The sequence below is a fragment of the Oncorhynchus kisutch genome, linkage group LG28 (assembly GCF_002021735.2).
Source record: "Oncorhynchus kisutch isolate 150728-3 linkage group LG28, Okis_V2, whole genome shotgun sequence".
Lineage (NCBI taxonomy): Eukaryota > Metazoa > Chordata > Actinopteri > Salmoniformes > Salmonidae > Oncorhynchus > Oncorhynchus kisutch.
Window position 1 is genome coordinate 11,005,616 of NC_034201.2, and position 14,054 is coordinate 11,019,669.

A 14,054-nucleotide genomic window follows, 5' to 3' on the forward strand; every position below is an offset into this window, starting at 1 on the left:
ACAACTAAAGAGTAATAGTTTTTATAAGACGACTGTAATTTAAAAGGAACATCTCCGATTATTTCGGACTTGATGAGTCCATTTTTCCCACCGTCTTTGTCACGCACGTTTATTGAAGCAACAACGGTTCCTTTCTCAGCACTCTCTTTCAATGCGACAGGGGGTGAAGTCACTATGATCTCTGGGGAATTGTCATTCACAACAAGTATTTCCAGTATGACTTTGCAATAGGCACTCCTTCGTGGATTACCTTTGTCTTTTGCTTGTACACGGATTTCAAACGCAGGGTTTTCCTCGTGATCCAAACGCCCTTTAACTGTTAATTCACCAGTATGCTGGTTGAGTTGAAAGACATGTTGTGTGCCCATTTCTCCTTTCCCAGTGAATGAGTATTCGATTTCACCGTTCACCCCCTCGTCTAAGTCTGTTGCGTTTAAAGTTAGAATTAAAGTTCCAAATGCAACATTTTCTGACACTTGCACTTTATAGAGAGATTTGGAGAATATCGGAGTATTATCGTTGGCATCTATTACGTGAATTACTATCTGTTGAGTTCCTGATCGTGGAGGTTTTCCTCCATCAACAGCAGTCAGTACAAGTTTTATCACATCCTGTTTCTCTCGGTCTAAAGCTTTCTGTAGTATTAACTCAGAAGACACACTCTGCTCGCTGCCGCTTTGTACATCTAGAGAGAAGTGTTCGTTTAGACTCAGTTTGTAGGTCTTCACAGAGTTACTTCCAACATCCGAATCACTGGCGAACGGTAAAGGAAATCTGTCCCCTGGAAAGGCGGATTCAGTCATATTGACAACATGAATGCGCTCCGCAAACGATGGTGGGTTGTCATTTATGTCCACAATGTTTACTTCAATACGATGGATATGCATAGGATTATTCAATATCGCCTCAACATCAATTGAGCATTTTACTGAGTTTGAGCAGAGGGCTTCTCGGTCAATTCTCTCATAGACAAAAAGATTACCTGTCTTCAAGTCGACATCAAAATACCTCCTTTCGGATCCCGTTACAATGTGAATCTTTCTCGAAACCAGTTCTCTCAAATTTAGATTTAGGTCTTTAGCGATATTTCCAACAAATGTGCCTTTATCTACCTCCTCTGAGACGGAATACACAAACTGTCCAGAACACAATCTCCATGAACAAAGCAGCAGAAGATATTCTATCCAAACACGTCTTCTGTGGTCACACAGGCCCATCGCTGTACAAGGAATGCTTATTGCAACAATACTCAAAGGGAAAAAATGAACAGCCTAATGCTGGCTCTGCTAGTCCGTGCGAGTACAACGAAAGTGATTGGGACAAACTACAATTTCCCTCTCTTGTCAAAAAAACCCCACTGGTTTCAACTCGATTCCTTTTTTTGTATTCACTAGAGGAGGAGTCCAGTAAAATTCCTCCTATTAATAATTGTCATGGTCAACAGCGCCATCCTGTGTTTTCTGTATGTATAGGCTACAGCATAAATAAATATTGACAAAACGAGTCTGCTATGTGTCAATTAAGCCACCGTGACTCTTACCAAACCCATTTGGCCAAATCTACATTTTAAAGAGTACTATTTCAAATAAAATGATAAAACTATAACAAGAACGCATCTTCGAACTATAAAAAAGCTGGGTTGGTCATGCGCAATTACGCATGAGTATCCAAAACGAGTAAGAGTTCTGCGACATTGCAAACATGACCAAGTAAATAATTTAGGGTGAGAGACTTGCTAGCACATGACAATATGGTACGAAGCGCTTAGAAAACTACCCCTGGCAGTAATAAGACTGCTAATAATAATTTACGTAAATGATGCAAATGCATTTGCATGTCTATGCTGGTTGTTACTTCTTCAATAAACAACACCAAAAACTATACTATTTTGACAGGTTCAAAAAGAACACGGAGCAACCGTAAATGCAGTAAACATGTTAGTATGAATGAGTCTGACAAAATCCAAAGCAATTTGTCGTATGTCGCAGTCCATAGAGCTGAACTGAAACGCTAAACACCTCAGCATTTAAAGCTGTGTTTGACCTAAACATACCCAAGTTGTACTATCTCGTCAAGTTAAAAGGGATTCAAATTAAGAAGAATATGTAGAATTAACATGCAAGATGATAACAATGTCAGTAAAAAATACATCTAAACTCAATGACAAAAAATATATATATTTTGAAAAGTTGTCCTTACCTTCTCACTGTTTGGCAGAGTGTGTCATTTGAAAAGTATCTCCTCCATTAATACTAGCCACATCTGCCCACATCCGCATCCTCAGTCACTGGGAGAAAAAATCACTCTCCCGCAGCAGCGTTTTCGTAAACATTTAATTTATGCCAGTGAATTTACCAAGAAAGAAGGTTCATAATAATTCATATCCAGTATCTCTATTTCAACGCGAAAAATGTTCAGATGATTGTGCGTAATGGCCTGCACTTCAGATTGTTCTCACACAGCTCCTCGCTGTCGATTCTCTCATTCACAAATAGGACGCCAGTGTTTAGGTTCAAAACATAATACAATCTGAAACATATGGGACTCAAGTTTTTGAAAATTGAGGTTGAGGTCCTTGGCTATATTCTCAACAACGGTTCTCTTGTTCACCTCATCTGAGACAAAATAGACAAAGAAGCAGCAGAATCCGAATCCAACAATATCCACAATGCACGGAAAGGCCCATCGCTATGCACAGACCTTCTGTGAATTGTTTACAGTAGATTCATAATATTGCTAACATCGCGTTGTATAAGACAAATCTCTAGTATACGGCCCACGGTTGTTTCTACACACATGCCTATCTAAAGTGGATCCCCTGACTCTACCTTCAGCAGTGGGAGTTAGGGGAAGAATGAGCCCCACATAGTTGCCAGCTGAATATACGGTCTACAGCGACACCAAGTGCTCTTACTGCGCTCTTAAACAAGAACACAGCCTTATCTGAGTTATTCACGATGTTAGAATCTAACATGAGGGGTGTCTACACAACAAACAAATAAACAAATAACCAAATTGATCCAATGAATAACACTTTCTTCCAACACGTATCTTCTCGCTTAGCCCAACGTGCCAGCGGAAGACCAGTATAGCTAGACATGCTATGGTGTTCACAAAGCAGTTTTTTTTAACCAGGAAGGGCTCATTGAAATTTGAAATCTCTTTTTCATGAGCGTCCTGGCCAAGATAGGCAGCACCAAGTCATTACACAATTATAGACAGACAACATGAAAAACTACAGGTAATCTAGTAAAAAAAAACATCGAATTCACGGGAGTATAAGAAAATCCTAAAACAGTCAATTAAAAACATTGACAGGTTAAGGAATCAGCATCAAAATCCTTCATCAATAATTTCAAAACACCAATCGGGACAAGTTCTTCCAGTTTAAAAATATTTTGAAAGGCGTTCCAAGCCGATGGCGCAGAGGACATAAAAGCCATTTTACTAAATTCAGTTCGGACATTTGGAACAGTTAGCAGGATAAAGTCCTGCGAAGGAAGAGAGTACCCACCACATTTATGACGAATAAAAATGGCAAAATAAAATGGTGGTAAACTCAAAATGGCTTTGTAAATAAAAGTATACTGGTGACTGAGCCTACGAGTGCCTAGAGAAGGCCAGCCAAACCTGGTATATAAATAGTTGGTTTTGCAGTTTAAAATAAATCTGAATGCTCCATTGTTGCTTCTACAATAAACAACTGAACTACTATATTTCGACAGGTTGGTACATTTATATAATAGAGGAGACTATTAATAACAATGCATCAATTTAATCGAGAAAACATGTTGGCAGGAATGAGACTGACACTAACCAAAGCAGCCGTATGTCGTATAAACATCACTGCTACTGACACAATGGCGATGAGCAGATACAGATTTAAATCTGAGAAACTCTCCTCCTTTACAGGCAGCTGTCTGAAAATTGTTTGCATGTCACCTGTACTTTCAACGACCACAACATCAATAGACACTGTGGCAGACCGTGAAGGTTCGCCATTATCAGACACCAGAATGACCAACAGGTGAGTTTTTAAGTCATTGTCACTCATTCGTCTCTTAGTCCGTATTTCTCCATTGCTGGTTCCTATTCTGAAGAGATTGGTCCCCTTTGGTTCAGAGATGTGATAAGAAAGCAGCGCATTATAACCAGAGTCGGCGTCTACAGCCCTGATCTTGGCCACAAAGTATCCCGCTTCAGCAGAATAGGGAACGTTCTCAGAATGAACGGCGCCGTGGTCAGAATATGGCGGGAGAATCACAGGACTGTTGTCATTCTCATCCAGGATAAAAACGTTGACAGTGACGTTGGTGCTTAGTGGAGGAACACCGGAGTCTGTGGCCTGAACGTGGAACTGGAAAGTATTCACATCTTCGAAGTTAAATGACTGTATGCTATATATCTCACCAGTTAATGAGTTTATGTTTATCATTGTAGACAAGGGTTTGCCATTATTGCCTTCCAAAAACGAATAAGACATCTGAGTGTTTTCATTCACGTCTGGATCATGGGCAGTCAAGCTGGCAATAAGCCCTCCGACGGGACTATTTTCCTTTAGATAAACATTAAATATAGTTTCTGAAAAGCGAGGCGCGTTGTCATTCACATCAGCGACGTAAACAGAAATGACACAGTTACTGGAGAGAGGTGGGATGCCTTCATCTGTAGCTATAACGGTTACATTGTACTGGGAAGTAGTCTCTCTATCTAGAGATCCATCTACCACTAACGAATAATAGTTCTTATAGGAGGACAGCAATTTGAATGGAACAGAGTCTACTATTTTACAGTGTACTTTTCCATTTACACCCCCGTCTTTATCAGATACTGTTATTAGACCAACTGCTGTACCTGATCTTGCATCCTCTCTGACTGCATTCATCATTGAAGTTACTGAGATTGCTGGAGCATTGTCATTGACATCAATCACTTCTACCAAGACTTTACAATGCGTTGTGCGAGGACTAGCACTCCTGTCTTTGGCCTGTACATGCAGCTCAAACGCAGCATTCTCCTCGCGATCAATAGTTCCTTTAACTGTGATTTCACCAGTCACTTTGTTCGTTTGAAATGCGTCCAATGTTTTTTCCTTCCCGTGGCTTATCAAAGAATAAACGATTTCCCCATTTACACCTGAGTCCACATCGTTTGCGTTCAGTTTTATTAAATGTGTGCCAATTGGTATGTTCTCTGCTATACGTACTTTGTACAATTGTTTGCTGAAGACGGGACTGTTATCGTTCACATCTATCACATTCACTATTATAATGTAATGTAATGTCCCGGATCTGGCAGGTGTTCCTCCATCAACAGCAGTCAGTAACAACTGGATCACAGCCTGTTTCTCTCGGTCTAAAGCTTTCTGTAGTATTAACTCAGCAGACATGCTCTGCTCGCTGCCGCTCTGTACATCCAAAGAGAAATGTTCGTTCGGGCTCAACTTGTATGTTTTCACTGTATTACTTCCTATATCAGCATCGTCAGCGCTGGGCAGGGGATATCTTTCGCCTTGAAATGTGGATTCGGTTATATTCAAAGTATGAACATTTAATGGGAATGAAGGTCCGTTATCATTCATATCTAACACATTGATTTCTAAACGATACATGTTGAGAGGGTTCTGTGCAATGATTTCCAGGTTTAGAGAACATTTCTCACTGGTCATACAGAGTTCCTCTCGGTCGATTTTTTCCTTCACAAACAGAGCCCCGGTCTTTAAATCAAAATACTTCTTGTTGGAGCCGGAAACAATCTGAAACATATGAGACTCCAGTTCCTGAACATTGAGATTCAGATCCTTGGATATATTACCAACAACGGTTCCCTTGTTCACCTCCTCTGAGACAAAGTAGACAATCTGTCCCGAAGATAAATTCCATACGCAAAGAAGCAGTACAACCGGAATCCAGCGATATCCACAATGCACGGCATGGCCCATCGTTAAATCCACTGTTCACCCGACGCTTCTAGTGTTCTAAGAGCAGACATATATTTCAGAAAACAACCACATCTTATGCCGTCGCGGAAGGGCTGTCGTTTCAGATGGAATCTGACTGTGTGTTATTCTGACAAAAGCCTACACAACACTGATAGCCACAGAAGGAGGGGCCCTAGAACGAAATCAAGGTTTCATATCCACGGTCTACAGCGACACCCTACGTTTTGCTTACTAAACGGACATGACACTGCTCAATGAGAAAAAAAGCGCATTACCTATGCGTCATATGTTAGCCAGAAATAAAACAGTTTAATAACAAATAGGTTAACCATATGTTTGGATTAATATATCATCGTTTTCATCTAGTAGGTTGACAATTGTTTATGTGGTTCCTGATCTCGGAGGTTTTTCCTCCATCAATAGCAGTCAGTACACGCTTGATCCCAGCATGTTTCTCTCAGTCTAACGTTTTCTGTAGCACTAACTCTACTGATGGACCAGGATCAGCCTCAGTACGCACGTCTAGTGTGAAAGGGTCATTTGGGGAGAGCTTATATGACTCTGTAGAGTTGCTCCCTTACTCCTGCAGTGCAGTTAGCCCAGCAATCTGAAACGTCTGCGATTTCACATGAACATGTGGTGCGTTGTCGTTTCTGTCCAGTATAATTACTTCAACATTGTACATTCGTAAAGGATTAATCACAATATCCTCCAAGCTTTCAGTGCAAACAAGGTTGTTAAGACAAAGCTTGAAGAAACCCCCAGTGTTTAAATGTACTTCAAAATGTTTCTTAAATGTTCCCGTTTCTATCTGGGTCCTGCTTGCCTCCAGTTCAGTCACTTTCAGATTTACAACCTTAGCCAAATTCCCAACAAATGTCCCCGGTTTTAACTCATCGGAAACGGAATAAGTAATTTGTTCAGACTCAGCACCCCGAATACAAAGCAACAGCCAAAATAGATTCACAATCCAAACCCATTCACGGTTCTCGAATGCAGTCACTGTTAAGCAATCCTTTCACAAAGGTAATCCGAACAGTGTGACGGAAATAAAGAGAACCAAATGAAAACAATGGATGATGTTGCTATCCTAACGAGAAACATTAACCTCACCGTCTGCCACCTCATTACAGTTTCACTGACAGTCGGCGTATAATAGGCTTTGTCCTAGTCCCTAGGTGGAGTTGAGTAAATTAGCGTTTTGCTGGTAGACACTGACACGGTGTGGAGAGTAACTTGAATGATAAAAAAGCCCACAAGAGAACCGTAAACTGACTCCAGAGAAAAGAGCTGGCATAGGCTATAGGAGGGCAGAATGAAAAGCGGTGAAATGTTTTGTGCAGTGCTGTTAGATTCTGATGTGCAATCCAACTAGATACATGTCTGGTGGTTTTTATCAGTAAAAAGTCAGTCGAAGAGAAAGGGGAAACAAATGAACAAATGAAGAACGCTCCCCCAAAAACGTTTTAAAATAAAGAAACTACGTGGAGTCTGAGTTCAGCACCATGGAGAGCTCCCGTCCAACCGCCACTCTGTTTAGCGACTCTGTTAAGCCAGAACACAGGAGCGGCACTCAGAAGTCAGACAAGAAACTCATCCTGCCATAGAACAAGAACACAGTTTTATTCTGAGAATAATTCCAGACTAAATAGATAGATAGAGAGAGAGAGAGAGAGAGAGAGAGAGAGAGAGAGAGAGAGAGAGAGGCAGAGAGAGAGAGAGAGGCAGAGAGAGAGAGAAAGAAAGAGAGAAAGAGAGAGAGAGAGAGGCAGAGAGAGAGAGAAAGAAAGAGAGAAAGAGAGAGAGAGAGAGAGAGAGAGAGAGAAAGAGAGAGAGAGAGAGAGAGAGAGAGAGAGAGAAAGAGAGAGAGAAAGAGAGAGAGAGAGAGAGGCAGAGAGAGAGAGAGAGGCAGAGAGAGAGAGAGAAAGAGAGAGAGAAAGAGAGAGAGAAAGAGAGAGAGAGAGAGGCAGAGAGAGAGAGAGAGAGAAAGAGAGAGAGAGAGAGAGGCAGAGAGAGAGAGAGAGAGAGAGAGAGGCAGAGAGAGAGAGAGAGAGACTCTGGAGGACTGATAATTTGGTGCAAATCCGAACTACAACATCTAATTGATCCCCTCAAAATTGGCAAATATCACATTTGGTTAAAACTGAAAAAATTACTTGTACTGACAGAAAAACATATTTTCCTTTGCGCAATATACAAAACATCAACTATATAAAACATCAACTATATATTCAGCCAAACGGCAAAAGAAGCACAATTGAAATTGATAAAAAAACACAGATGACAACTGGTTTGATGCAGATTGTAAAATTATAAGGAAAAAACTTAGAACACTATCCAACCAAAAGCACAGAGACCCAAATAATGGTGAATTACGCCTTCATTACTGTGAGACTTTAAAACTCTATAAACGTAACACTCAGAACCAAAAAAGCGCAGTACAACAGCAAGCAGCTGACACTAATTGAAGAGTCCATAAACATGTGGCAAAATTGGGAAAAAAAAAAAAAGTTCTAAACAAGAGGAATTATCGATACAAAATGGTGACATATGGACAACCCATTTTAAAACACTCTACAACACCATTCAAATTGACACAAACGCAGAACAACGTCAAATTCATGAGAAGTTGAATGGATTAGAAAAATCTATAAAGGACAATCAAAATCCACTGGACTCCCCCATTACTGACCAGGAGCTCTATAAGAAACTTCAGGCTCTCAAATTTAAAAAGGCATGCGGACCTGATGGCATCCTAAACGAGGTGCTCAAACTCACTAGTGCAAAATTTCAATTGGCTATATTATAGCTATTTAATTTGATCCTGAGTGTAGGTTATTTCCCTGACATCTGGAATCAAGGACTCATAACCCCAATCTTTAAGAACGGAGACAAATTTCACCCTAACAATTACAGAGGCATTTGTGTGAACAGTAACCTGGGGAAGGTTTTCCAGAGGCATTTGTGTGAACAGTAACCTGGGGAAGGTTTTCCAGAGGCATTTGTGTGAACAGTAACCTGGGGAAGGTTTTCCAGAGGCATTTGTGTGAACAGTAACCTGGGGAAGGTTTTCCAGAGGCATTTGTGTGAACAGTAACCTGGGGAAGGTTTTCCAGAGGCATTTGTGTGAACAGTAACCTGGGGAAGGTTTTCCAGAGGCATTTGTGTGAACAGTAACCTGGGGAAGGTTTTCCAGAGGCATTTGTGTGAACAGTAACCTGGGGAAGGTTTTCCAGAGGCATTTGTGTGAACAGTAACCTGGGGAAGGTTTTCCAGAGGCATTTGTGTGAACAGTAACCTGGGGAAGGTTTTCCAGAGGCATTTGTGTGAACAGTAACCTGGGGAAGGTTTTACAGAGGCATTTGTGTGAACAGTAACCTGGGGAAGGTTTTCTGTATTATAAATGTAAGACTTCTAAACTTCCTTAATAAGCACAATGTCTTGAGTAAAAGCCACATTGGATTTATACCAAAACATCGCACAACTGATCATATTTACACCCTACACACCCTGATAGATAAACAAAATAATAAACAAAATAATACCAAAATATACACTTGCTTTATCGAATTCCAAAAAGCATTTGATTCTATTTGGCATACAGTAATGTTCTACAAAGTTATTGAAAGTGGTGTAGGGGGTAAAACATATGACATAATTAAATCAATGTATACTGGCAATACATGCAGCATTAAAATTGATAAGAAAATAACAGAATTCTTTAACCAGGGGCGGGTCCTTTGCCAGGGTTGCAATCTGAGCCCTGCACTCTTCAATATTTACATTAACGAATTGGCCACTTTTCTAGAAAAATCCTCAGCCCCTGGTGTTAGTCACCACAATTCAGAAGTTAAATGCCTACTCTTCGCAGATGACCTATGCCTGCTGTCACACACAGCACATGGCCTACAGCAGAGCCTGGACCTGCTAGAGCAGTACTGCCAGACCTGGGCCCTGGCAGTAAACCCCAAAAAGACTAAAATAATGATTTTCCAGAGAAGATCTCAGGGAATTAGACCAAATCCTCAATTGGTACAAAATATATAGAGTACTGTACACACTACAATTACTCAGGTTTAAAAATAAGCTCAACTGGACACCTTAATGGGGCAGTGAATGAGCTGAGAGAGAAAGCACGCAGGGCATTCTACGCCATTAATAAGCAAATTCAAATTGAAATACCTATCAAAATTTGGCTAAAACTAATAGAATATGTCATTGAACCAATTGCACTTTATGGCAGCGAGCTGTGGGGTCCACTTGCAAAACAAGATTTCATCAAATGGGACAAACACCCCATTGAAACCCTACATGCAGAGTGTTGTTAGATTCTCCTCCATGTCCAGAGGCAAACTACAAACAATGCATGCAGGGCAGAATTAGGCCAATATCCACTAATAATAAAAACTCAAAAAAGAGCAATTAAGTTTTGGAAACATCTAAAATACAGTGACCCCCTCTCATATCATTACCAAGCCCTGCAATGCCAAGAGCTGAGCAAAGAAGAGTCACCTCAGCTGGTCCTGGGGCTGAGTTCACAAACCTGTTCTACTAACACACTGAAGCCTCAGGACCAGAACATCCAATCAATCAGGATAAACCAAATTACAACACAGTCAAAACAAAACTTTATTGCTTATTGGGAAACACAAGCACAAAGCAAAATGCAGTGCTTTCTGGACATAAATCGACAGTACACCGTGGCTAAATATTTGACCATGGTTACCGATCAAAACCTTGACAAAGTACAGGCTCAGTGAGCACAGCCTTGCCATTGAGAAGGGTAGACACAGAAAACCTGGCTCCCTGTAGAGGAAAGGCTGTGCAACCACTGCACCACAGCAGAACCTGGCTCCCTGTAGAGGAAAGGCTGTGCAACCACTGCACCACAGCAGAACCTGGCTCCCTGTAGAGGAAAGGCTGTGCAACCACTGCACAACAGCAGAATCTGAGACGGAGCTGCATTTCCTGACAAAATGTAAAAAATATAAAACAATTAGAGAGTGTCATTTTCCCAAATTTGAAACTCTTATTCAAGGTTTCAAAGACCTTTCTGATGAGGATAGGCTACCCGTCCTGTTGGGGGAGGACGCAGAGAGCTGTGGGTTGGCAGCGCACTACATTGCTTCCTGCCATAAGTTGAAGGACAGTTTCTGACAGACCAATCAACCTGCACATGTACTCTACTGTATGCTTATTGTTATTGTTGAATGTATGTGTCACGTTCTGACCTTTATTTCCTTTGTTTTGTATTTATTTAGTATGGTCAGGGCGTGAGTTGGGTGGGCAGTCTATGTTTGTTTTTCTATGATTTGGGTATTTCTATGTTTCGGCCTAGTATGGTTCTCAATCAGAGGCAGGTGTCATTAGTTGTCTCTGATTGAGAATCATACTTAGGTAGCCTGGGTTGCACTGTTTGTTTGTGGGTGATTGTCTATGTTGTAGCTTCACGGTCGTCATTTGTTTATTGTTTTGTATACAGTGTCAGTACTTTCTTTATTAAAGATTTACCATGCACACTTACGACGCCGCATTTTGGTCCGATCCTTCTCGCCTCTCCTCTTCAGATGAAGAGGAGGACGACCGTGACAGTATGGTCATTTTGACCCTTGGTTATTGTTGTTACTGTTGTCCCGTTGACAATTTGGATTCTCATTTTTATATATTATTTATATTGTAAATATCCCAAATATTGTTACGTCATGCCAATTTCATTTAATTCAGAGAGAGAGAGAGATAGCTTAGCCACAGACCCAAGAGAGAGAGAGAGAGAGAGAGAGAGAAAGGGAAAGAGAGAGAGAGAGAGATCTTAGCCACAGACCCGAGAGAGAGAGAGAGAGAGAAAACGAGGGAGGGAGAGAGAGAGCTTAGCCATAGACCCAAGAGAGAGAGAGGCCACATAAATACAGAATAGATCAAAATATTCATTGCAGATAACTCTGAACTTGAAAAGAATGCTGAACGATTGAAGGATGACACTAGAGACTCACAAAACTACATCAGAGCACTCAGGAGCAACTGAGCTGAGATACACAAACACATAGAGAGGGAAGAGGCACCGATTAATAGAACTACATGAACATTCACATATAGCAATGTCAATGTATGTGATAGTCTGCTGTGCGTTCCTTATGATAATGATTGGCACGACCCACAGACCCAGTAACAGTAAGCCTATCAGCTGTACAACGGACTCAATAATCAATGGTGTGCTAGAAGAGCTTGGGGTATATTTACACTTAGTACACATGTACATCACTGAATTCATTCTCCATCCTCACACATATGGTGAGGCAGATGATGGTTTCTAGAGTGCCACCCAGTGGCTCATTGTTTGCATAGATCCAAACAGTACATGATGAAAGCCTGCACGTTATATATACATGGTTAGCATGATGGACAGTTTAATGAGTAAGCATCCAGGTGATGAGGAGCATAAATCTGGGTCAGAGTCAGCCAGACACAGTCAACTACCTGTAGCAAGAGAAGGGAATAGAGGTGGAGAAACTGTAGATAGTGGATATTTGCACCTGTACTATTTCACACATGGACAAGCATGTATTATACACATGTGTTTCTTGCATATCCCAACTCCCCCTGCAACACCCTCAGAGAGTGCGCTCACAGTCAGTCATTATTAACAGCAACCCTGGACCAATTAGGTTTAAGTGAACATCTACAGAGTTTTCACCTCGTCAGCTCAGGAATTCGAGCTAGCAAGCTTTCTGTTATAGGCCCAAAGCTCTAACCACTAGGCTATCTGCTACCCTATCAGATATGTGCTGACTCCCAGAAGTCCACTTACTTTACAACGATCGCTGTCTACTTTCTTGCTTCAACTCCTACGATGCTGACTGCACGTCAACATGGGAGAATCAAACATGAAAAAAAATAAGTCGGCATGTCATATGCTACTTTTGTCATTTTATTACGCATATGGCTATATCAATGCACAACTAGCTGCAACCTGTCCTGAATCTGTAGTCATTTATTAAACAGTCATCTGTAGTCATTTATTGAACAGTCATCTTGTAACGGCTTTCTTCCTGGGAAGAAGAGGAGGACCAAAACGCAGCGTCGTTGAAGTTCATGGTTCTTTAATAAGAGACACTTAACATGAACAAACTACAAAACAATAAACGTGGCAAAACCAAAACAGCCCTATCTGGTGCAGAAAACACAAAGACAGGAAACAAGCACCCACAAAACACAACACAAAACAGGCTACCTAAATATGATTCCCAATCAGAGACAATGACTAACACCTGCCTCTGTAGTTATAATGAACAGTAATCAGTAGTCATATATTAAACAATCATCTGTAGTCAGAATGAACAGTCATCTGTAGTCAGAATTAACAGTCATCTGTAGTCAGAATTAACAATAATCTGTAGTCATATTAAACAGTCATCTGTAGTCATATATTAAATAGTCATCTGTAGTCATAATGGACAGTCATATGTAGTCATTATGAACAGTCATCTGTAGTCATAATGAACAGTCATGTGTAGTCATAATTAACAGCCATCTGTAGTCATAATGGACAGTCATATGTAGTCATTATGAACAGTCATCTGTAGATATTTATTAAACAGTCATCTGTAGTCATTATTAGTCACCTGTAGTCATAATGAACAGTCATCTGTAGTCATAATGAACAGTCATCTGTAGTCATATATTAACAGTCATCTGTAGTCATATATTAACAGTCATCTGTAGTCATTTATTAAACAGTCATCTGTAGTCATTATTAATAGTCATCTGTAGTCATAATGAACAGTCATCTGTAGTCATATATTAAACAATCATCTGTAGTCACACATTAAACAGTCATATGTAGTCATAATGAACAGTCATCTGTAGTCATATATTAAACAGTCATCTATAGTCATAATGAACAGTCATCTGTAGTTATATATTAAACAGTCATCTGTAGTCATATATTAACAGTCATCTGTAGTCATAATGAAGAGTCATCTGTAGTTATTTATTAAACAGTCATCTGTAGTCATAATGAAGAGTCATCTGTAGTCATATATTAAATAGTCATCTGTAGTCATAATTAACAGCCATCTGTAGTCATAATGGACAGTCATCTATAGTCATAATGAAC

The 14,054-nt window shown here is 40.4% G+C and overlaps 2 protein-coding genes across 2 annotated transcripts in view; both read right to left on the reverse strand.

The window, feature by feature from the left end:
- LOC109872750 (protocadherin alpha-C2) overlaps nt 1-1,329 on the reverse strand; it is a 34,863-nt gene extending 33,534 nt beyond the window's left edge. Inside the window, exon 1 of the mRNA XM_020464055.2 lies at nt 1-1,329. This exon is cut by the window's left edge and continues 1,132 nt beyond it. Coding sequence (XP_020319644.1) covers nt 1-1,217 — 1,217 coding nt within the window. The 5' untranslated portion in view covers nt 1,218-1,329.
- An 876-nt stretch (nt 1,330-2,205) lies between these two features.
- Nucleotides 2,206-5,988, reverse strand: LOC109872690 (protocadherin alpha-2-like). The gene has a single exon (XM_031807586.1). It carries the CDS (start codon nt 5,939-5,941, stop codon nt 3,770-3,772), a length of 2,172 nt encoding a protein of 723 aa, XP_031663446.1. The 5' UTR covers nt 5,942-5,988; the 3' UTR covers nt 2,206-3,769.
- Between the last annotated feature and the right edge of the window lie 8,066 nt (nt 5,989-14,054).

Coding starts and splice junctions, on each gene's coding strand:
- LOC109872690 (XM_031807586.1), bottom strand. CDS start 5,941: ATGGGCCATGCCGTGCATTGTGGATATCGCTGGATTCCGGTTGTACTG.